Below are 25,431 nucleotides of genomic sequence, written 5' to 3'. Positions count from 1 at the left end.
GCAGCTCCCCCTGCTTGTGCTCTCTCTCTCTGACAAATAAATAAAATCTTTTTTAAAAAGTGTGTACATCGATTTTTAGAGATAATACTATTGCACACTTAATAGACTATAGTATAGTGTAAACATAACTTTTATATGCACTAGGAAACCAAACAATTCATTTGACTTGCTTTATTGTGATTTTCGCTTTATTGCAGTGGTCTAGAACTGAACCCTCAATATCTCTGCTGTATGCTTGCATAACCACAATCAAGATAATTACCATATCCATAACCCTCTAAAATTTTCTCATGCCCATTGCACACCTTCATCCTATCCCTCCCTAGCCTCTCCATCTCCAGGCAACCACATACAGCTTTTCTGTCACTATCAATTAGTGTTTCTAGAATTTTATATAAATGAAATCATAGTGTGTACTCTTTTTGTCTGTTTTTTTTTCCCCACTCAGCATAAATCTTTTGAAGTTTTTCTATGTTGTTGTGTGCATCAACAGTTCATTTTTTTTCCTGAGTAGTATTCTACTGTATGGATAGACAACATGTTACTCATTGATCTGTTAATGAACATGACTCCCTCCAGCTTTTCTAGTTTTGGGCTATTACAAATAAACCTGTTATGAGCATTCATGTACAAGTCTTTGTGTGTCTTTAAATTTAAAGTGGGTGGGGTGCCTGGCTGGCTCAGTTGGTAGAGCATGTGACTCTTAATCTTTGGGTTGTAAGTTTAAGCCGCACACTGGGTGTAGAGATTACCTGAAAATAAAATCTTTAAAAAAATTTTAAGTGGGTATTTGTAGACAGCATATAGTTGGGTCTTACTTTAATCTGACAATTCTGGCTTTCATTTGGAGTTTTTGGATCATAATATTTACGTGATAATTATATCATTAGATTTAAATCTACCATCTTGCTATTTGTTTTCTGTTTATCCCATATGCTTTTTGTTCCTTTTCTCTTTTTTTTTTTTTTAAAGATTTTATTTATTTATTTGAGAGAGAGAGAATGAGAGACAGAGAGCATGAGAGGGATGAGGGTCAGAGGGTCAGAGGGAGAAGCAGACTCCCTGCCGAGTAGGGAGCCCGATGCGGGACTCGATCCCGGGACTCCAGGATCATGACCTGAGCCGAAGGCAGTCGCTTAACCAACTGAGCCACCCAGGCGCCCCCCTTTTCTCTTTTTTTTAAAGATTTATTTATTTATTTATTTGACAGAGAGAGAGACAGCGAGAGAAGGAACACAAGCAGGGAGAGTGGGAGAGGGAGAAGCAGGCCTCCTGCTGAGCAGGGAACCCGATACAGGGCTCGATCCCAAGACCAGTGGGATCATGACCTGAGCTGAAGGCAGATGCTTAACGACTGAGCCACCCATACGTCACGTTTTTGTTCCTTTTTTCTTATTCTGTCTCCTTTTTTGATTGAGTATTTTATTCCATTTTATGTCTTTTGTTGACTTATTAACTGTAACGCTGTGTTATTTTAGTGTTTGTTTGGGGTTTATTGCATATATCTTTTACTTATCATTGTCTAACTTCAAGCAATATACTACCTTGTGTATAATATAAGAACCTTAGGGCAATACATTCCAATTTCTTCTCTCCTGGCTTTTGTGCTTTTTTCTTCTTCTTTTTTTGTTTTTTCCCCCTACATTTTACCTCCAAATATGCCACAAACCCCATAATATATTGTTATATTTTTCCTTTAAATAGTGAATTATTTATCTTTATTCTATATTTTTTAGAGGGGGGGGGTAGGGGCAGAGGGAGAGAGAAAATCCCAAGCAGACTCCACGTCCAGCACTGAGACTGATGAGACCGCTCAATCTCACGACCCTGAGATCATGACCTGAGCTGAAATCAAGAGTCAGACGCTTAACTAACTGAGCCACCCAGGTGTCCCAACAGATGATTCTTTCTTCCTTCCTTCCTTTTTCTTTCCTTCCTTCCTTCCTTTCTTTTTTCTTTCTTTCTCTTTCTTTTTAAATATTTTATTTATTTGACAGGGAGAAACACAGTGAGAGAGGGAACACAAGCAGGGGGAGTGGGAGAGGGAGAAGCAGGCTTCCCGCGGAGCAGGGAGCCCGACGCGGGGCTCCATCCCAGGACCCTGGGATCACGACCCAAGCTGAAGGCAGACGCCCAACGAGTGAGCCACCCAGGCGCCCCTCTTTCTTTCTTTCTTTCTTTCTTTCTTTCTTTCTTTCTTTCTTTCTCTTTCTTTCTTTTCTTTTCTTTTCTTTCTTTCTTTCTTTCTTTCTCTTTCTTTCTTTCTTTCCTTTCCTTCCTTCCTTCCTTTCTTTCAACTTAATTTATTTGGGACACCTGGGTGGCTCAGTTGGTTAAGCAACAGCCTTCGGCTCAGGTCATGATCCCAGGGTCCTGGGATCGAGCCCCGCATTGGGCTCCTTGCTCAGCGGGAAGCCTGCTTCTCCCTCTGCCTGCCACTCCCCCTGCTTGTGATCTCTCTCTGTCAAATAAATAAAATTTTTGCTGCTTCTGCTGCTTGTGCTCTCTCTCTTTCTGTCAAATAAATAAATAAAATCTTTTTAAAAAAGATTTTAATTTAGTTTTACTTTTTAAAGATTTATAAGCTACTCACTACATCAGGGGTCTGTAAACTATAGCCCATGGGCCAATCCACTTCTCCCCCTCCCCCTCATCTTTTTTTTTTTGCTAAATAAAGTTTTATTGGATTATAACCATGTTTGCTCATTCATGTATTGGCTATGGCTGCTTTCGCACTACAATGGCATCATTGATAGTTGTGACAGATACAATTTCACCTACAAATTCAAAAATATTTACTGTCTGGCCCTTTACAAATGAGTTGGCCACATCATGCTTTTTCTGGAACTTCCAGAGACACTTTTTCTAATTCTAAGACTCAGCTATTCTAAGACTTTATTTTTTTTGAAGATTCTTATTTATTATTTATTTGAGAGAGTGAGAGAGTACAAGCAGGGGGAGCTGCAGACGGAGACGGACAAGCAGGCTCCTCGCTGAGCAGGGTTCCCCGCTGAGCAGGGAGCCTGACTTGGGGCTCCATCCCAGGACCCTGGGATCATGACCTGAGCCGAAGGCAGAGGCTTAACTGACTGAGCCACCCAGGCATCCCTATTCTAAGACTTTATTTTTTTTTTTAAGATTTTTATTTATTTATTTGACAGAGAGAGACACAGCGAGAGAGGGAACACAAGCAGGGGGAGTGGGAGGAGAAGCAGGCTTCCCACTGAGCAGGGAGCCTGATGCGGGGCTTGATCCCAGGACCCCAGGACCATGACCTGAGCTGAAGGCAGACGCTTGACTGAGCCACCCAGGTGCCCCTATTTTAAGACTTCAAGTAGAGAAAGGATTCTCCCTGATTCTTGGTGAGATAGCACAAGCTAGGTCTTGAAAATCTACATTCTTTTACACTAACAAGAAGTTAGAGAATCTCTAGTGTGACTTAACTAGAGGGGATTTCCTGGGAGGAAGAGGGAAGATACAGCTTAAAGATCCTTGGGTCTTTTTTGGGGGGAGGAGGGGAAGAGGGTCCATTTTTAAAATTGGATTTTCCAATTCAGAATGCTGCAGCTTTTGTGAATGAATGAATATTGGTATGTACAAGGAAAAAAAAGCTCTGGAAGGATAGTGATATCAGGTGGGTAGTTAACGCTGGTGGGAGGAGGAGAGATATTTAACTGTATTTCTTGTGTATGATTTGTGTGTATAGTACAACTGTGTGCTTTTTGCAATTAAAAAATATACAAACACACACAAAGAGAGAGGGAGGTGGCAGAGAGACTCAAGAGACTTCTTCCACAGTGGAGTTTAAGAAAAGAATCTTTCTAGGATGATGGATGCATCTGTGTTCTTAGTGGTATGGTTGACTTAATGACCTCACTTGCCGCTGGCATCCATCCTATGATAGATGGGCTGCCCCTAACTCCTCAGGCTCTATACTCCTTCACAGGCAGAGAGCTGTTAGAAACATTCTGAAGGGAGTGAGGACTACAGATTTCTGCAGAAGCAAATGAATTGCACAGTTGCGTTGGAAATAGAATTGCAGCTGTTTTGCCATTTCTCAGGAAGCTAGCATGTAAGTAAGGCTGGCATGAAGACCAAATTGTGAATGTCAGAAACGAATCATGGAATATTTCGGATTTTTCGAGAATGGCTGCAAGATATAGAGATGGCCAAGCTTGTTCCTGTTTAAAAGAAATGGGTAATACATGAGCACTGCAAAACATTCAAACAATACAGATGTGTATAAAATAAAAAGTGAGAGTCCTCCCTTCAAGTCGCTCTTACCAGAAGTAACAATTGAATATAATTTGAAATTGGGACATCTATGAAGATCTTTTATAATTAGTCTTCATGCTTAGATCTTTAACTCAACCATATTTTATTTTTGTGAAACATGTAAATAGGTTCTACCGTCAAGTCTATTTTTCTGTAATCTGGCTTTCAAGGGAGTTTCTGGAGATACTTTACCGAGCAAAGGGAAACCGCCATTTAGGAACGTGCACGCCTTTTTGGCACCAACACGTGCTCGGCATTTCATATGTAGCGTGTGATTTTACCCCCACGCGGGTTTTAAACTCAATTTATAAGTAAAGAAACTGGGCGTCACCTAAGGAATATACCTTGTAGACCAGACTTGCAAGAGACCCGACAGGCCAAAAGGCGGGCGTAAGGCTCAAGACGCCCAAAGCCTCGCCCACTTTCCAACCTCTCGCGACAACTGTGCGTCATCCGAAAGCGCCGGTGGCCCGGACGGTCGCGCGGCCCGTGTCGCGCGAAATCTTCGCTCGGCGGTGCTGTCTCACCGGTGAGGTCGTGAGGCCGGCGAGTCCCACACTCTGTCCTCTCGGCCTCCCGCCACTATGGAGTACCTCATCGGCATCCAGGGCCCCGATTATGTCCTTGTCGCCTCCGACCAGGTGGCCGCTAGCAGTATTGTCCAGATGAAGGACGGTGAGAGGAAGCAGGGGAGGCCCGGCCGGGCTTGGGTGTAAGGGCAGTCGGACGGAGTTCGGGATGGGGGCGGGGGGTTGGGTGGGAACCGGGGAGGTCCGGGAGGTGGAATCCCGCGTGTCCTGCTCTGCACTTGCTTATTTTTCGGAACGAGGAGACGGGCAGACTAGCTTAGGGCCTTGGCATGCGCTCCTCCTAGGGCTCCGAGGTCAGGGCTCTACTCTGGCCTTCGCTAAATGCTTCCTAGGCGCGAGTTGCCTGTGGAAATTCAGTTTTTAAGTGTTTAAGCGCCTGCCGGGCACCAAGCTCCCTAGATCCCCGAATCTTTAAGTTTTCCTGTTGTTGTCGCTACTAATGAGGTAAGTTTGCTGGCGGTGTAGGATGGGGTCCTGGGGACACTGAGACTGTGGGACTAGAAACTGGGCCTTTCCCTTCCGCTGCCTGTACCTTCCCCTTTCTCAGCTCTGATCCTCCTTTTCCAGTTTTCCGGGACACTGGTTGCCAAGTTTTCCTTGTATTTAAGTAGTTAGTGGAGTTTGCTAATTGGAGCCTTAGGACTTACTTGCTTTGTGACTGCACAAGTTATTTCACAGTGGCCAGATTTGCTCATCTGTTAAGTCAGGTTACTAATACCAACCTCACAAGCTTATTGGGAGGATGGAGTGAAAAAGTTTGGTGCAAATGCTTAGTGCAGTGACAAATAGGCAGTAGTAATAATACTAAGGACTTATGTAACAGGTGCTGTTTTAAGCGATTTACATTATTTCATTTAACCTTTGAAGATAGGCACTATCATATTGCCATTTTACAGATGTTAGTTCTGGGGCCTAGAGTTAGGAAACTTGCCTAAGACTACAAGAGACAGAACCCAGGTTCAAACCCATGCAGTTTGACTCCGATCTTTTGCCCATAACTGCTATACTATACTGTCTCCCCATAGTCCGTACTTAATATTATTTTTTTAAAGATTTTGCTTGTTGATCTGTGGAATCTAAGACTGTGTTTTCATGATTGATCATAAACATGCTACTGTTGAAAAAGTATTATGCTTTGGCTCAGATGGCTTCACGTTTATTGGACAGATAGGTTTTGAGCACCTGTGTTGCCCATTACAGTGCTAGGTTCTGAAGGGATGCAAGAAGAAGATGTGGCTTGTATCTTAAGAGAAGTTACAGTTTAATGTAGACTCAGATGTGGGTACAAATAATTATAGTACAAGTTAGAAAATTATGCCACATATAAAAAAAAGCTTCTCAGGTAATGCAGAGGAAGAAGAGATTATTTTTGGGTAATTCAGAGGAAGAAGAGATCCTTTCTGGTTGTAGAGATTAGGGAAAGCTTTGAAGGCAGGTTATAGTTCATCTTTGGTTTAAGGAAAGAAAAATTATTAATTTTTTAAAAATTTAATAATTTTCTGAAATATGTGTCCATCACTGCTTTTATAAGCGTTAGGCATCTGATTGTCAGGCTGACATCACTTAGGGAGTTGGAAAGAACTCTGAGGGACTTTGCTTGAGTTCTTTTTTTTTTAAAGATTTTATTTATTTATTTGAGATAGAGCGAGTGAGAGAGCAGGAGTAGGGGGGAGCAGAGGGAGAGGGAGAAGCAGGCTCCCCGCTGAGCGGGGAGCCCAGTGTGGGGCTTAATCCCAGGACCCTGGGATCATGACCTGAGCCGAAGGCAGCCACTTAACTGACTGAGCCACCCAGGTGCCCCTAGAAGTTTTATTTGTAAATCATGCTTTCCAAAGGAGTCAGTTTGTTTTGAGGGTAAATCTGTCCATTATTTTGAATACTAAGACCTTTGATATACAGGTGATTTTAGCATGAAGTCTGGGTAGAACAATAACCAAGTTAATACCTTTACAGGTACTCTGTATAATCCACACAGGGGTGTAAGACATTGAGAAAACAAGGAAATAAGTACTACGAGATAATTTTGTATGATAAAAAAAGTATCACTGTCAGTATTAGTTTTTAAATTAATGATTTCAGGAGTAAAGCCTAAGGGTATTCAGAGAAAAGAAAGATCACTGTGGTATGGAAAGAAGATGAATTTGAGTTAGTTCTTGAAAAATGGTTGGAAATAATTGCACTCAACTTTAATTTTCTGTATAGTCTTTTCTGGTATAAAATGTTTTATGATAGGAGCTTTGGAATTCTATGAGGACTTTTACCTACCTTTCATTTCATGAAGGAACTTAGTAGGATAAGCAAGAATGTTGAAAATGAGTAACCTTTTGGAATTTATTTCTCCAAGTATAAAGTAAGAATGATAATTCCAATCAGTTTTTTTGGTTTGTCACTTTGTAAGATATTTTGATATAGAGAAGTTTGCTTATGAAAGTGCCCCAAGTCTTTGGTTTGATTGTATGCAGCATTTCATGTCTCTTGTCTCCTGGTCTGTATAGAATTGCTTTTAAATTACTCAGAGCAGGGCGCCTGGGTGGCTCAGTCGGTTAAGCGTCTGCCTTCAGCTCAGGTCATGATCCTAGGGTCCTGGGATCGAGTCCCATGTCAGGCTCCTTGCACAGCAGGGAGTCTGCTTCTTCCTCCCTCTGCCCCTCCCCCAGTTTGTGCTCTTTCTCTCTTGCTCTCTCTCAACTGAATAAAAATAAAGTCTTTAAAAAAAAATTACTCAAAGCACTTAAACCCACACAGAATGCTTTTTTTCCTGAATTCATATAACATGTGTAATCTGAACTACATTGACTAATACTGAGTATAATGATATTGTTCATATATAGTTTTTCCTATGTATGAGTTAGATAGGGGTAAGTGATAGTATAACCATTTTACACACTTGAAAATTAGGGCCCAAGTTCAGAGTGCTGAGCCCAGATTATAACAAAGGTCTATTGGGGCACCTGGCTGGCTTCAGTCAGTGGAGCATGCAACTCTTGATCTCGGGGTTGTGAGTTCAAGCCTCACCTTGGTTGCAGAGCCTACTTTAAAAAAATAAAAATAACCAAGGTCTTTTGGGTTCTATTACAGTTGGCCTTTCATAGTATTGTACTGATGTTCATTTTGTCCGTTTGCTTCATCTATGTGGATCTTCTAAGTTCTTTGTCAAGGATAAGAAATTCCCTAGTGCTGGGGCGCCTGGGTGGCTCAGTCCTTAAGCGTCTGCCTTCGGCTCAGGTCATGATCCCACGGTCCTGGGATCAAGCCCCGAGTTGGGCTCCCGGCTCAGCGGGAAGCCTGCTTCTCCCTCTCCCACTCCCCTGCTTGTGTTCCCTCTCTCGCTGTCTCTCTCTCTGTCAAATAAATAAATAAAATCTTAAAAAAAACAAAAAAAGAAAAGAAAGAAAGAAATTCCCTAGTGTTATGCAGGCTGTTCCGTCAGAGAGCCGTTAGCATCTATAACATCTCCCTTTACTACTCATTGGACACACAATAAATGTTTAAAAAACACTTGGCCCTGTATTAAGTTCATTTCAAAATTGAACAGTTTACTGCCTAGAATTTTGGCATTTCTTCTAAATGTGACATTCTTTGTAAACAAGCTTTTTTCTTTCCAAAATAAAAACAGCTTTTTGGGGGGGCACCTGGGTGGCTCAGTCGGTTAAGCATCTGCCTTCAGCTCAGGTTGTGATCTCAGGGTCCTGGGATCGAGCCCCGAGTTGGGCCCTCCGCTCAGCAGGGAGTCTGCTTCTCCCTCTCACTCTCCCTCTGTGCTTCTCCCCGCAAATAGATAAATAAAATATTTTAAAAACCAAAAATCCCAGCTTTTTTTCCTCATTATGGAAATAATACAAACTTATTAAGTAATGTGTTCTTATAAAAATGATAAAAGTTTAGAATAGGCATTTTAGGAAATGCTAATAAGCAAAAAGAAAGAAATAAAAATTGCCCAGTGGCATCTGATACTCTTCTGGTCTTTTTTTCTGTGCATAGATAATAACATATGCATAAGTGAATTTTTTCCTTTTTCCTTTTTTTTAAGATTTTATTTATTTGGGGGGCGTCTGGGTGACTCAGTCAGTTAAGCGTCTGCCTTCGGCTCAGGTCATGATCCCAGAGTCCTGGGATCGAGCCCCGTGTCAGGCTCCCTGCTCTGGGGGGGGGGGGTGGTTCTGATTCTCCCTCTCCCTCTGCCCTTCCCCCCTGCTCGTGCTCTCTCTCTGTCAAATAAATAAATAAAATCTTAAAAAAAAAAAAAAGATTTTCTGACAGAGCAAATAGTGGCGGGGCAGGGGGCAGAGGGAGAAGCAGACTCCCTGCTGAGCAGGGAGCCTGATGCAGGACTCAGTCCCAGGACCCTGGGATCATGACCTGAGCCAGAGGCAGCCGCTTAACTGAGCCACGCAGACGCCCAGAATTTTTTCTTTTATGACCAAGTTTGCAAACTAACAGTCTTTAAATCTGTAGCCTATAACAAATAAAAGTGTGTTTGTTCAGGAGTTTCAAGGCAGTTTGATAATATCTGCAGGTACAATTTGTGTGTTTTTTTCCCCAAGTCTAAGAAGCTGTATTGTGGTTCTACAACTCTCAAACATTTGTAGAATATTTAACTGTAGCATTTTGTTCTTTAAATCCTATTAAGGGATTTTGGCATTTCAGAAGCTTTCAGACAGGAAACATGTCTCCCAGGGAAGATTATTCAGCAGTATTTGAAAAATGAAAAGTGAAAGTGAGAGTGAGATAGGGAGATTTAGGCTTTTTCTGAAGCTACAGACTGAATATGGAGTTTTCTTCCTTAGGCACTAATTGCTATCTGAATATTTATTTATCTATGTAATCTGAATGAGTCTGGTTCAACTAGATAAGATTAGACTATTGGGATTTTTGAGGTATTTTTAAATAGTGTTAAAATATTCGTTAGAATTTTTGCTCTGGCAGTCATTTTAATTTTCTCTTTGCTTTGGAGATGGTGTTGATTACTTTTTGAGGTGATTTATAGTCTCAATTGATTTTTTTTTGTTCTTTCTCGAGATGACTCCTTAATTTTCATTGTAGCATTGGTCCTTCATATATGCTTTTGTGTGTGTATAAATAAAATAACTAACATTTGTATTTGTAGAGATATTTCAGGGCTTTGAAATCATGAACCTAAAGATAATGGCCATTGGCTTGATTCCTTCAGTTTCTTTGAAGATTCAGTTTTTGCATTTCTAGTGCCTTCAAATGTATTTAACTGTGTTTTCAATTGTCAGCACTCAACTATATTCTCCAACTGAGATTGACCTTAATAAAATACATCAATGGGTTTAACATGGAGAGTGAAAGAGAATAATTAATATAGTTGCCCATTAAAGTCTTCTAAAAACAGTGATTAGTAAAAGTATTCAATATAGTGATTGATAAACCTGTTTGTGGCTATCTATATAATAGCAGTAAATTTCTGATGTAATTTTTAACACTTTTTTTCTTTGAGCAGATCATGACAAGATGTTTAAGATGAGTGAAAAAATCTTACTCCTATGTGTTGGAGAGGCTGGAGACACTGTACAGTTTGCAGAATATATTCAGAAAAATGTGCAACTTTATAAGATGAGAAATGGTGGGTAATACTTGGAATGTAATTGTGGTTGATTTGTCTTTAAATTTGAACTTAAAAAGAATCTACTGGCAATTCTACACATGAGCAGACCAGTGTGGTCATATTTTTATTTGAATCTTCCTACTTTTAAAACTTTATCTAGACCCTCCTGATCCTAAAGATCTTCTGCGGAAATCCCAGAGCTGAAAAGAGAACCATTGTAACACTGATACTTGAGGGCTACCTTGGAGATGAACATGGTAGTATCAGACTTTTTAAGTGTTAGGTATTTCAGAGGATGTTATTTGAGCTAAAGTATATCTGAACCTCAGGGTTAAAAGACCTCAGTTAAACTTGGTTTTACTATTTTTTTAATGTGACAAGTCACTTAGCCTCTTTGGTCTTTATTTTCCTCAGTTCTTTTTTTTTTTTTTTTTAAGATTTTATTTATTTATTTATTTGAGAGAAAGAGAGAGAGACAGAGAAACAGCATGAGAGGGGAGAGGGTCAGAGGGAGAAGCAGGCTCCCCGCTGAGCCGGGAGCCCGATGCGGGACTCAATCCCAGGACTCCGGGATCATGACCTGAGCCGAAGGCAGTTGCTTAACCAACTGAGCCACCCAGGCGCCCTATTTTCCTCACTTCTAAAATGGGATAATAATAATATTAATGAATAGTATGTAAAATGTTTATAAGCTTAATGCTCTGTGTAACTGTGGGAGATTTACTGTCATAGAAGAGTTCTGCCTTGCCTTACTGGTAGATTGTTGTCTAGGAAGATAATTAGGATTTTTGTGAGTTCCCTCTGGGGCTAATGCACTCTAATCCTCATTAGAGGATTCCTCACTAGGATTTCCTCATTAGAGGAAGCCTCACTATCAGATAATACTAACCACTAGCTTTATGACCCAGGAAAGTTTATAGTGACACCCTAGCAGAAAGGACCTTACTTCAGTTATTTACTTCCACAGTTCAATACACTTATACACAGCACTGATATAATGTGGAACTGTGAAAGAACTTAAATTGAATATAATTGTATAAAATGGCTAGATATGACCCATTTATATAGATTTTAGGCAGCAAATTTAGCATCATGCATTCAGTTCCATGAATACTTTTTTTTTTTTTAAAGATTTTTATTTATTTGTTTGATAGAGGGAGATACAGTGAGAGAGGGAACACAAGCAGGGGGAGTGGGAGAGGGAGAAACAGGCTCCCTGCTGAGCAAGGAGCCCAACTCGGGGCTCCCTGGGATCATGACCTGGGCTGAAGGCAGACGCTTAATGACTGAGCCACCCAGGCGCCCCAGTTCCATGAATACTTTTGAGGGCCTCCTCTACCTTAAGCACTCTGGCTAGTACCACAGAGAATTCAAAGATGAAAAAAGAACCTAAAGCGCGTGGCACTCAGGTTTAAGCAAGTTGAGAATATCTCAAGAATTATTTTTTAGTGGTTCTCTACTTCGTGCCTACATGGCAGGTGAGGGATGCTAATAATGTTTCTCAAGTACAGTAACTACAGCAATACTTCACTGTCCTGTCCTGGGAGAGGGAGGGAGAGTAAACAAGAGTTGAGAGGGTTGCTTGTTGTGTGGGTGTTAGGGTTTAAAGTCCGTGCACAGAACAAAAATCGTGTATGATAAAAATGGCCTTTAAAATCTTTTAAGTTACGTGTCAAGTGTAGTTTTGTGTATGTAACCCTACACAGTAATTCTTATGCATATTAAAGGTCAAGAACTGAGCTAAAATAAGGGAAAGGGGGAAAAATCTATATGTAAATAGGCATTAGACCTTTCTGCCTTTAAGATAACTGTCAAATCCTTAGTGGTGTTTAGGGGATTAGGTGAAGAATTGAAAAGTATTCCTGCTTGTTCACAGTTGCTTGCATTATAATTTAATAGATTGGTTGTGAGGATGAAGTTCAATAAATTGTGAAAGCACCTGGCACAGACTCTGAAACATAGCTGCTGTTCAATAAATACTTGTTAGAATTTTAATCTAAATCTTACCTGCTGTAACACTGGTGTTTGATAATAACTTAACCACCTGCTCTCTCTCTTTCCAAAGTTGTATTTTCTGCATGGGTCTGCTCAGTTGCAGGTCATTCGTGGCTTTTGGCTCTAGTCCCATTTTACTGGGGGTGGGGGAGGGGGTTTCCAGAGTGAGTGCATTATTAAACACACACCTGATGGCATTCCTCTGGGCTGTAGTTTTGTTGGCATTACAACCTTTCTTGAGATACCTGTTTTTAAAATGTAGATAGTGATGGAAACATTTTTTTTCTGTTGCTTGTACTTTTGAAAATCATATTTAATAAAGTTATTTATTTTTTAAAAGAAAACCTTGTAGAGTATGACCCTGAGGCCATCCTAACTTCTAGCCTCTCTTTTCCCAATATTCTTTTTAAATAAGCTTTAAAAATCAGTATCTCGAGACCTCTTTCTTTTTTCCCCAGTACCTATGTATTTGTACCCCTTCTTTCTATAGAGGAACCCACAGGTTGCTGATGAATGAACAGCTTAAGCAAGGCTTGGTTCTGTGTTGTGGCCAGGAATTACTGTCGGTGCTGACCCGCTATTTCACAACTGTTGCATGGGGAAAGGGACAAGGAATACAACTGTACTCCTCATTCTGTGTACTTTATGTACTCTGGGCGTACAGAGAGTGGAAGGATGTAAAAACAGGAGTAGTGGAATGATTTTGGGTACTGTTACTCCTTTTGCTTCACTTTAAGTATGACTGTTTATCTCTTGTTCCAGGTTATGAATTGTCTCCCACAGCAGCAGCTAATTTCACACGCCGAAACCTGGCTGATTGTCTTCGGAGTCGGGTAAGCAATATAGCAGGCAGCCTTACGTGAGAGTAGAAATATCTTCCGTGCTGCTTCTATATTCTTACTATCCATGGGTAGCATTTGTGCCCTTTTTTGGACTTCCTAAGCCCTTCTCCTTGGTACTTGTTCATTCTTCCGTCTCTTTGGACTTGTTTTCTTTTTCTGCAGAGTTGCTGATTAAAGCCTGAAGGGCAACTATACACTCCCAGAGAATTTGGATGGGGCACACCAATAGGAAGGCCTATGAAAGCCTTTAAAAATTTTTCAAAGTGTTTTCATCGCAAACCATGTTCCTTAATTCCTATGGCTGAAGGTTCTTACGTGGTAGTGGAGGCGAAACTTTGAAAATTTCATCTTTTTTTTTTTCTTTAAGATTTTATTTATTTATTTGAGAGAGGAGTGTGAGAGAGAGATCACACGCAGGTAGGTAGAGGGAGAACCAGACTCCCCTCTGATCAGGGAGCTCGATGTAGGACTTGATCCCACGACCCCCGGATCATGACCTGAACCATAGGCAGACGCTTAACCAACTGAGCCACCCAGGCGCCTGCAAATTTCATCTTAAGATTATGTGTCTTTCTATGATTATTCTTGCTAAAGCACAGAGATTTATTCATCTTCGCTTACTTAGGCCTTGTTGCTATCTTAGAGCTGTTTTTGTTCCATTGACAGCATGTTAAAAGATGGCAACATTAAGTTAAGGATTGAATGTATTAAAGATTGTGTAGGATGTGCCAAGAAAGTTCATATGATTGCTAAAGTTGTGTATTATTCCCTTCCCACAGGGACTAAGTAAATGGAGGCTTATCATGTGACCTTACCCCCTGTGCCTGTTTAGTCATCTATGAAATCGAGATAACTTCCTCACCCCACAGGAGTGCTAGGAGAATGAATGCTTGTAAATCATAATATTTAACATTCATACGACTTTTGCCCAAAGCATTTTGCTTATTAATAATTTAATCTACTCTTCCACTGAGATATATAGTAGTTAGTTCTCTATCACTGATACAGAATGAATGGCATAAAGTGGCAAAGGGACTAGCTCCAGGTCACAGAGCAGCTCAGACAAAGCTACACTAATGGTGCCATAATTATTGACTGTTCTACCTTTTACATCAGCTCCTTGGTTTCTCAGTAGTGTTTCTAGAACATCAGTGCTATTCATATTTTTATTATGGTTTTAGTTTCGTCTGCAGTTGCTTAAGCTGAATTATGATAGAAATCTAAACAAGTACAGGTGTTGTGTTTTTTTTTAAAGCTACTTCAGAATGTCTCAATAAATAGAACCTCTCTTTTTCAGTGCTACCTTTAGCCCAGGGCCTTGTGCGATGTAAGGATCATGAGGTTTGAAGAGAAGCTAGAGATATTTTGGTGGGAAGGAGGAGAAAGATTTCCCTACCTTGTTCTGATCTGGGTAAAAGGTCAGTGGCCTTTTCTTGTTCACGGCTCTGTGAGAGAGGAAAATGGGTCAGATATGGCCTTTCCTGCCACTCAGAAATTCCTGTGGTATTTGGTAAAGAGTATGCTGTGGCTTGCTGTGTAAAATATTCCTTTGACTTGTCAGGCAGAACTGGAATAAGAATTCCAGCTTTGGGGGGGTGCCTGGGTGGCTCAGTCGTTGAGCGTCTGCCTCCATGATCCCAGGGTCCTGGGATCGAGCCCCGCATCGGGCTCCCTGCTCGGCGGGAAGCCTGCTTCTCCCTCTCTCACTCCCCCTGCTTGTGTTCCCTCTCTCGCTATGTCTCTCTCTGTCAAATAAATAAATAAAATCTTAAAAAAAAAAAAATTCCAGCTTTGGGCACAATAAAGACTTTGTCATAAATACAGCAGACATTAAATGAATTAAGCTGCTTTTAGAATTGAGATAAGAGTGGCAGTGTGCTCATGTAAATGTAGTGGATCTGGTTAATCTCCTAGCAGAAATGTTTGATGTCTTTAATAAATATCCCTTGTAGACAGTGACATAGGGCTTTAGTAAATATTGACTACGTCTGCCTATGGTTCTGAGCCCAACCTCTGCTCCCCCACACTTCTATCAACTTAGATTGTTAGCCCTAAAATATGAGTTTATGTATTAGTCATTTTATTCTGGGGAGAAAGGTGATGATATTTTTTCAGTCTTTCTAATAAGTGTGAAGTCACTAGATTTGGTACATTTATACAGTCACACCAGTTGGCACATGAGACTTATTTCAGGTCAGCCAGTTACCATGTATAACTTTGTGTCTATGGCTCAAATTGTCTGATTCCTAATTTGGTGTGTGTGTGTGTGTGTGTTTGTGTTTGGGGGTGGTATTTGGTTGGGAGGACATTTATTTATTGCAGAGTATATAATGAATTTTTTGTAAACTGGTTCTTTTAAGATGCAAGCACATTTAGCATTGTGGTTAAGCACCCTCTCTGGAATTAGACTGCCTGAGGTTTTGTTTTTTAAAGAATTTTATTTATTTATTTGAGAGAGAGAGAGAAAGAGCAAGGGGATGGCCGGTGGGGAGAGGGAGAGGGACAAGCACATTCCGTGGTGAGCATGGAGTGGATGCGGGGCTCAATCTCATGACCCCCCCGAGATCATGACTTGAGCCGAAGTCAAGAGTCAGAGTCAGAGTTGGATGCTTAACCAAGAGGAGGATGCTTAACCAACTGAGACGCCCAGGCGCCCCCTAGACTGCTTGAGTTTAAATCTTTGCTCACTGACTTACTGGCTCTTTGTCTTTGGACAGATTCTAAGCTTAATTTGTCTACTTATGAGATAATGGCACTTACTTTACAAAGTTATTATAAATTAAATGAAGCAATCATGCAAAGCTGTTAGCACAGTGTGTGGCACATATGACTAATAAATCACTTGTTTCTGTGCTGCCATTGCTGCTTGATTGAAGAAGCAACTTAATAGCTATAAGTTAGTTTGTTTTGTTTTTTTAAAGATTTTATTTATTTATTTGAGGGAGAGAGAGCACAAGTGGGGTAGAGATAGAAGCAGGCTCCCCACCGAGCAAGGAGCCCGGGATCATGACCTGAGCTGAAGGCAGGTGCTCAACCGACTGAGCCACCCAGGCGCCCCTATAAGTTAGTTTTTTTATGGGAGATTCTTTATTGTGCTATTTTAGTTGAACTTACTTGCTGGTATAGAGGATATAAAAAAGTATTGCTATGGATAAGGAAGATGGGAGTAAAGCTACATTGATCATTTGTTATGTGCAAGGCTTTGTTCTAGATCACTGCAGTCCAGTGTGGTAGCCACTAGTCATAAATGGCGTTTAAAATTTTAAATAATTAAAATTAAATAGAATTTAAAATTTGGTTCCTAGGTGAGAGTCTCTTGGAGTTTGAATGAAAAATAAACTTTTATTTCTATAAAAAAATTTGGTTCCTCAGTCACATTAGCCACTTTTCAAGTGCTCAGTAGGCACATGTGGCGAATGGCTACCATATTGGACATTGCAGATATAGAACATTTTCATCATCGTAGGAGGTTCTCTTGAACGGTGCTATTCTAGATAGTTACATGACACCATAAGATGAATGTTATCCCCATTTTACTTACAAGCCTACTTAGACTGGTTAATAATAAAGAGGTTAAGTATTTCTGTTATGTGTCCAAGTATACCAAAGACACGGGTATAGCCTGTAAAAGTCTGAGGTAAGATTCTAAATTCAAATACCATGCTCTTTCATATTGTCTCCTTAATTAGTTACTGGACTAATGTACAAGTATGTTTGTGCATTTGGGGAAGTATAAAATTTCTAGTTCCCTTAAAGTGTCAAGATCTCCATATCAGGGGGCACCTGGGTGGCTTAGTGGTTGAGTGTCTGACTCTTGATTTTGGCTCAGGTTGTGATGTTGGGGTCGTGAGGTCCAGCCCCACTTCCAGCTCCATGCTCAGCATGGAGTCTACTTGGGGTTCTCTCTCTCCTCTCCCTTTGCCCCTCCCTCAGCTCCAGTGCACACATGCACATGCGTTCTCTCTCTCAAGTCATAAAATCTTAAAGAAAAAAAAGATCTCTAGGTAGGATTATATAGATAAGGTATAAATATGTGCCCATTGTAGGCGTTGAGTAAATATTTGCTGAATAGGGGCGCCTGGATGGCTGATTCAGTTAAGCGTCTGCCTTTGTCTCAGGTCCTGATCTCAGGGTCCTGGGATTGAGCCCTGCATCCTGCTCCTTGCTCAGCGGGGAGCCTGCTTCTCCCTCTCTCTCTGCAACTTCCACTGCTTTTGCTCTCTATCTCAAATATATAAATAAAATCTTAAAAAATATATATATATTTGCTGAATAAATATCATCCAGTTGGTACTCAGATACCACTGAAAATGTTATTGTTCATTTATATATTGGAAGGGAATTTTATTAACATTTTCTTTAAAGATTTTATTTATTTATTTGAGAGAGAGAGCACAAGTGGAGGGAGCAGCAGAGGGAAAGGGAGTGCAGACTCCCCACTGAGCAGGGAGCATTGCAGGGCTCAATCCCAGGACCCCAGGATCATGACCTGAGCCAAAGTCAGATGCTTAACTGACTTAGCCACCCAGTCAGTTACTTCACCATGTACTATGAAATTAAAGATGAAATCAGCAGGAAGAGATGGAAAAAAACACACAGAATGGGGGAAAAATCAAGAGGCTTCATTCTAGTTTTATTTAAATGCATGTGTACATTTAAGTTGATCTCCCCCTCACTATACCCCAAGGAGCAGGAAAAGGGCTTATTAGGCTTTTTGCTATGGGTTTGACTCCCCACTTTTGATTATTTATGAGGCTTCTTCAAGCATGGGTTTTGGGGTCACATATATCAGAGTTCTAATCTGTTCTCTCATATGTACTAGTTTCTGTGATCTTCACTAAGTCACTTATGTTTGCTGAGCCTCACTTTCTTCATCTGTTATGAAGGAAGGAGTGATCAAATGTGGCAAATTACAAGAACTGAGAATTAACCATTGGTTTAATAAAATATATTTTGAATAAGTGAATGATACCTCCCTGAAAATAGTATTTGATAATGACTTCATCATTAAGAACATGCTATTTGGATTTTTAATAGGATTATTTTGAAAATTTTGTAATGGCTTATAGGCATAGTTTGCATGATGCTTATTTAAATTATCCTTATGATTTGATTAATGGGCTATAGAAGAGAAAGTGATAATAATCGGGCTATTTCTTGCTTGAAATGAATTAAGTGGCATATTTGGTATAGTATGTAAATACCCTAAAATTAACTGTTACTATCCACCCAGATCTCTATTTTGCATATGTGGAGACTGAGGTATGAACCAGCCAAATCTGATATCCTTGGGGAATGTGGCAATGGCAAAGCAGTAGAATGCTGCCCTCCATGGTATGTAATCTTCAGGGCTTTACTACTGCTACTCACTGGCCAAAGTATTCTCAGAGAACCTTTTCTGCCAAGTACTTGGTGAGCCTTTGGTAATTTATTTTTTTATAGGGCTATACTTGTTATTGCTTAGCACCTAAAAAATGGAAATAATGAGTTGGAAAAATATCAGCCAGCCTGGTGTGGTGGTTTTCAAACTCTCTTCCATGAAGCTGCCTTTAGGAAAGTCACCAGGGAAGACCAGTGTGGTGAAACTTTAGCTCTGCTTCATATAGATCAGCACAACTTTTATCTATTTTATATATTGGGATTCCGTTTAAGATTTTATTTGAAAAATGGAGCTTCATGGTCCCCTTCCCACCAAAGTTTGGAAACCTGTGGTGTAATTCAAAGAGCCCTGCTTCAGGAGGTTTAGCACCAGCTCTCTTGTGAGGTAGTTGAAAAAACCCTGGGAGGAAGAGAGAATTTGATTGGATAATTTTTATGTTTCTTCTAGCCCCCAAATAGTATAATTTAAAGATCTGATATCAAGACCATAACCAGACTTGAATTTATTTTTTTCAGGGAAAGGTATAGAACGTGTTGGAAAGAATTTCAGGTATTAGTAATTTTTGGAAGTGACCATGACTGACCCCAACACTCTGACCTGACGTTGAGTGTGTTTCATCTGGCTTACAGTAGGCATGGATAGTGTGGTCTTGTCCTAGAAGAATCCTGGTTGCTTTGAACCTCTAATCTGACCGCTAGAGTTATCGTCCTCTTGCCTTTGGTAGCTGGCACAAAGACATCATCTGTTCGTTGTTACCAGTGAGGTCATGTGATGTGGTGAGCAGATGGCCCTGGTGAAACCTTGACTTTGCAGGTCTTGTCCTCTAAACACGACCAACCATTTGTTACATGTGATTAAGATATCACTAACAAAGGGTAATTTCACATGCTTTTTGGCGAATGTGGTTAGCAGGATGTGACATGACACAGCACTCCCTTTTTCCTCCATGTGCCATCTCCCTTGAGGCCTTGTCCCCCCTGCTCACCTCCATCTCACCCGTGCCCAGGCTTGCCTTCCAGCTCACCTGCTCCAGATGGGCGGCACAGTGGGAGGACACTGGCAGAGGCAGATGTGTTTATTTTCCGGAGACAGAATGTTTTGCTGCCACAGACGGCGGTGCCTTGGAGCAAACGGCGGCCTTTGACGCCGCTGCCGCACAGCCTGGGCATCTTGACAGACAGAGCTGCCTTACTTCTGGAGATGGGGAATTGGGGAAAAAAAAAAATCAGGATGTTCATCATGAAACTCACGGAGTTTCGGTGCAAGCAGCAGTTCTTTTAGACCTGGAGAGCAGTTCTTTCGCACCAGACCTCAGTTAGCTAGTCAGCTAACTAGATGGGCCAAGAGTTAATGTCTGTTAATTGTTTTGTTTCCTAGCCTGAATAGGACGTTCAGTAAAAACTGAAAACATATGGCTACATGTCGATGGATATTCAGTGGTACACGTGTGCATCCCAGGTCACATCTCACAGGAGTCTCTTAGGATTGGGGGTGGCTCATGGCTGCCCCATTGGAGATAGCACTGTTCTATTTTTAGTGGTCATTTTGATTATCCAACGGCCCAGTGACAGATACGCCTTCAAGTTGAGGTGCCTTAATTAATATGACAACACTTTGTGCGTATAGTGTTTTCCTCCCAAGAGGAGTAAGAATTCTGACAGCTGCCCTTTAAAGCAGTTTGCTTATACAGTCGTTAGGGCTTGACAAGTCCATTAGGAAGACAAAGACTTGGTTGTTGAATCATTATACTTACTCATCTTCTAAGAAAAAATGGCTTAAGAAGATCCTTCTTTGAAAGTTACTGGCTTTATCAGGAATCCAGATAAAGGAAATTTTTTTTTTTTTTTTTTTTTTAAATATGTGCTGTTTTTCCCAGCCCTGGTGCTGATCGAGTTAGGAGTTTGCAGGTGTAAAGTCCTCCTCCCTCCCCTCCCCATCTCTCTCCAGGGGGTTGTATGTGAGAAGGTGTTGCTTTCTCACTCAGAGAGCATATATGTGCTACCCTGTTGGATGCCTGCTGTGAGCAGAGAGAACCCCTGTTCTGGTTGGATGGAATGAGTTTATTGGGTAGCTGGGATTGTGCAACCCCATAATGCCAACTTTTCACTTAAAGCATCTTTCCTACCCACAATGGGGTTGAAGGTAACTGGTCTAAATTCATACTGTTTTGAAACTTGTGTACTGAAAATCATGCGATTTCCTATTAAGGCTTGGTTTAAGCTAGGAGCAGCAGAGTACTGTGTCTGCTTAGTAAAAACATGCTTTTATTTTGAAAATGTTTACCTTTAGAAGTACAGGTTTACTCTACCTTTTAGGATTGCTTTAAACCTGGCCTGTGTGGGCATTCCCTCCCACATACTCACAGATACAAATACACATATACTCTGACATCTTGATGCCTCTTCCCGTGTCTCCCCAACCACCCACAGTCCCTAATGCCTTTATTTTTATTTTTTTAATTTTAATTCCAGTATAGTTAACATACAGTGTTATATTAGTTTCAGGTATACAATATGTGATTCAACTTGATGTCTTGTTTTGCCCTGGCCCGGGATCATGCAGGCATATGAATTCAGGGGCTGATCCCAAAAATTCTGTGGGGTTTTCCTATACTCTCCCCAAAAACAGTTACTTAAAGCGAAGGACAGTGGGAAGTTTGGGGTTTTTTTTTTTTAAGATTTTGTTTATTTGAGAGAGAGAGCAGGCATGAGTGGGGATAGGGGCAGAGGGGGAAGCAGACTCCCCACTGAGCAGGGAGCCCCATGTGGGGCTTGATCCCAGGACCCTGAAATCACGACCTGAACCAAAGGCAGACACTTAACTGACTGAGCTACCCAGGTGCCCCAGACAGTGGGAGTTTTTGAAGGGGGAAGGAGTTCGCTGTTCTATTTCTTAACGTAGGAGGTAGTTACATGTATACTCATTTTATTCATTAAGCTGTGTGTGTATATTTTATGCAACTTTATATGTATGTGTTACTTCAAAAAAGGTTTAAGCAAATAAAAAGAAGGGTAACAGGGCAAGAAAGCATAAAACATTTTTTGGAAAAGTTGAAGAAAATAAGTTCAGATTTGCCATTGCTTCTGAGTGTAGACCATAGAGCAAATAGGATTAGTTTGGAAAGAAAAAAGGCAGGGAGAGGAAATAATGATCTCTGAATCTTTATAAACTCAAGTAACCTGCCAAAACTCTGCATTGCCTTTCTGATGCCTCCTAATGTGTGCCTTGTTTTATAGCTGAGAAGTTCCACAGGGGCTGATAGTCATTCATTCAGTAAATCTACAGCCGACATTGTCCTTAGGGCTGGGGAAACAGGTGCAGAGCTCAGTGAGTGCCTTTAGATGGAGAAATTGCACTGCAGAGTGACAAGTGCCACAATGGCCATACAGAGAGATAGGTGCTCTGGGAATAGAACCTAACCTGAGCCTAAAAAGAACCAGCTGTCATTAAGGCAAAGGTGAAGCAAAAAGGAAAACCAGAAGCACAGACCAAAGAGATATGTGAGAGTCTGTTAAGTCAGGCACAGGGGTTTTCTAATGATGTTTGGAGTGGGGACAAATAGTTCTCTGAGCCTCCTACTCCTAATTTTTTAGCTGTTTTAACCATTTGGGTACTGTATATAAATTAGGGCTCTACTGATTGAAAAACAAATATAAATACATATCTCTATATGGTTTTTACTGTGTGTTCTACATATGCAAAATCCACACTCTAAATAGTTTGTTAAATATGGCTGAGATTTTTAGGGGAATGGAAGAGATTGAAATTAGAGAGGTAGTCCATGTTATGAAGACTTTGATGAAAAAGCTTTATGCTAAAGCAGTGGAGCTCTGAAAGCTTGTTGACTAGGAGGGGGTTAGTATGATCAGGTGGTATTTGGTTAGACCATTGGCTCCTCTTTGATGAACTGTTTGGGGAAAGAAAAGGGAAGCACGGAGACCAATGAGGAGCTTCCATGTCAATTGAAGAGGCAAAAGTAACTTCTGTTGAACTTAGGCTGCTAATGGGGAGCACTATGTTCTAATAGAAGGGCTCCTAAGCACTCTTTTCCCCAGAATTTCCTTAGTATTCTATATCTGGTTGCTGTGGACATCCAGAAACATACACAATCATATATATAGTCCTAAATAGTCTTTCCCAGCAGACTTATTTATTAACTCAGGAAGGTGAATCAGCTCTGATGTTCAATATCCATAGATATTCATGGGCATGCTTAGCATGTACAACCTAATATTTGCCTTGTAGTGTATAAAGCATGGCTTCTGCACTTAAATTTTTGAGAACTGACTTAAAGGTATATGGAATCTTAAATTTTCCCTGGAAACTGCCAGCTCATGAAAAAATTCAAGTGGCCTTGTTGCAGACATGGTGTTGTTGGTTTTACCATTGCATAATCAGCAATTTTATTTTGATGTTATTTGGGAGAAAGCAGTATTTTTGATTAGCAAGTAAAATTAATGTAGAAAACAAATACCGTGTTAACTAGTTGGTATAATAAGGCATCTGTGCCATGTTGCATTTCAACTCATTAAATTTCTAAACTTCTAATTACGATAAGATTACAACTTTAATAGGAGAACTGTTCAAACTTGGGGTTAGTGATGGCTTTAGAGAAGTAAAATTTACAGAAATTTTGGAATTATTGAAGGAGAACTTTAAAATCTAGTTTTGCTAAAAATTGATATATGAACAATATTTAATTTTTTTGCTCCTAAAATTCAGATTCAATTTGACACTTATTGGGCACCTACTACTTACGAGGCCTTCTTTCAGAAACTTTAACACAGACTAGCACTCTCGATTCCTCACAGCTGTCAGGCAGGCAGTACCATCCCCATATTCAGATGGGGCACTTGCAGCTCCAGGGCCAAATGACTCATCTCAAGTAACAAATGTAAAGTGATAAAGCCGCATTTGATCTCAGGTCTTCATTGCTTTTTTCACAAAAATACATCTCTATCTTCTGACTTACAGCATTTAAAAATCATAGTTTATTCAAATAGTAATTTAAAAGGTGTTTGCTTTTAAAGTTTAAAATGTTGGCTGTAATTGCAGTAACATTGCTGAACTTAAGTTCAAGAACTCAGCCATTGTAAGAATTGTTGCCAGTGTGTTGAGCAAAACATTTGACATGAGCAAATCATTATAAAGGAAAGTGAGGACAGTCCTTAGATGATTTCACATCTGCCGGCATCAAACAGGTACACCAAATAGACTTTCAGAGAAGGACCTATGGCGGAGAAAAGAAAAAGGAAAATCTTGGTTAGACAGTCTCATTTTCAAGGTAATGCCTTTATTTTGTCTTGGGCCTCTAAAAATCAGTGGTTTACTTGCTTCTGTATTTCTCAAGTCATTGTGAGAATCTATAAATATGGGCTGCTTTGTTTTTTAGTGCTACAAAGATAAATGTATCTGAAACAGGAGAAAAGGCAAATCAGGCAGTCAGTTTCCTTGTTGTGAGGCTCAGTATAGTATTCTGACCAGTTTAAACTCCTAGTTTTTTTCAGTCAGAGGATTAGGAGGAAACTCCAACTTCCAACTTTATACCTCCTTTTTTTCCCCCCTGTAAGTGGAAACTGTGGATAACAGAGCTGGTCCCAGCTTGTGATCATAAAAGAAAGTCCAGTTTCTTCTCAGTTCCCCAGAACGTCTCTCTTAAAATTAGCAGTGCACGGTCTTCAAGATCAGCCTTTGCTTCATCTGTCGCCTTCCACTATTGAGCTGCCTAACTCTTGTCACACTGGCTTTCTCCACTTCATGCCCAGTCACTCGCACTCCCCAGCCTGCTGTATGTTCTTTCTTGTCTCTGCTTTTGCTGACTCTGCCACTTTACCAGTCATTCATGCCTGAATGTACTTTCCTGTGTCCGAATGGCTAACTTTTAATTGCCAGTTAAGACTCATTTCAGGGGCACCTGGGTGGCTCAGTCGTTAAGCGTCTGCCTTCGGCTCGGGTCATGATCCCGGGGTCCTAGGATCGAGCCCCGCATCGGGCTCCCTGCTCGGCGGGAAGCCTGCTTCTCCCTTTCCCATTCCCCCTGCTTGTGTTCCCTCTTTCACTATCTCTGTCTGTCAAATAAATAAATAAAATCTTAAAAAAAAAAAAAAAAAAGACTCAGTTCAGCATTTTCCAGGGAAAGTTTCTCTCTACTACTTCCGCCCCCCTACCCCCCCACCCCAAACACATACACACATACGTCACCCTCAACTTCTTTGTGGTCTCATGGCAAGGAATAGCTCTGCCAGCGTCCTGTTGTAATTGTTCACTATCTTTCTTCCGCATGTGAACACAGGAATGAGTGTTTGTGGAAATAAAACCTCCTAACTGGCTGGCTCTTCATTCAGGCTCCTAACTTGGGTTGTACACTCTTTTCTCTTTCCAGCTGCCTCTGACAGCTCAGCTTAAACTCATGGGATCCAAATTGAGTTTTTTTATGTTTGCTCTACCATCTTTCCCCTTATTGAGAGCCTTACTCCTCTTTCTCTCTCATCTTCTATTCTACTAGTTATTAATTCCTATTAATTCTACCTTCTAAATATATCTCATATTCCATTTCTCCCCTGCCATCCCTACTGCTTCTGCAGTGTCCTATGACATGAGAAAGGCTTGGCTCAGCAGGGGAATAGGAGTGGTTTTCACCGGCTCCTCTTTGGTTTACATGGTGAAGTTCATATTCTTTAGGAAGCCAGTGACAGTATCATCCCAGTTCCTCTGCTTCCTGCTGAAATCACCTAATTCACTAGGTATACATGTTCCCATATTCACCAGCACCCATAGTAA

The 25,431-nt window shown here is 40.7% G+C and overlaps 1 protein-coding gene across 4 annotated transcripts in view; it reads left to right on the top strand.

Annotated features, from left to right (window-relative positions):
• Positions 1 to 4,713: 4,713 nt before the first annotated feature.
• The window catches only part of PSMB2 (proteasome 20S subunit beta 2), a 34,188-nt gene continuing 13,470 nt past the window's right edge, over positions 4,714 to 25,431 (top strand). Inside the window, exons 1-3 of one of the 4 annotated variants that reach the window (XM_021683690.1) lie at positions 4,714 to 4,950; positions 10,330 to 10,452; positions 13,192 to 13,262. In XM_021683690.1, the coding sequence (XP_021539365.1) occupies positions 4,860 to 4,950; positions 10,330 to 10,452; positions 13,192 to 13,262 (285 nt within the window). In that variant the 5' untranslated portion in view covers positions 4,714 to 4,859. The remainder of the gene's footprint in view (positions 4,951 to 10,329; positions 10,453 to 13,191; positions 13,263 to 25,431) is intronic. The other 3 variants (XM_044913961.1, XM_044913960.1, XM_044913962.1) reach the window with 3 other exon arrangements.

This window comes from Neomonachus schauinslandi, chromosome 4 (assembly GCF_002201575.2).
Source record: "Neomonachus schauinslandi chromosome 4, ASM220157v2, whole genome shotgun sequence".
NCBI classification, from domain to species: Eukaryota; Metazoa; Chordata; class Mammalia; order Carnivora; family Phocidae; genus Neomonachus; species Neomonachus schauinslandi.
This window is presented reverse-complemented; position numbering and strand designations above follow the sequence as displayed.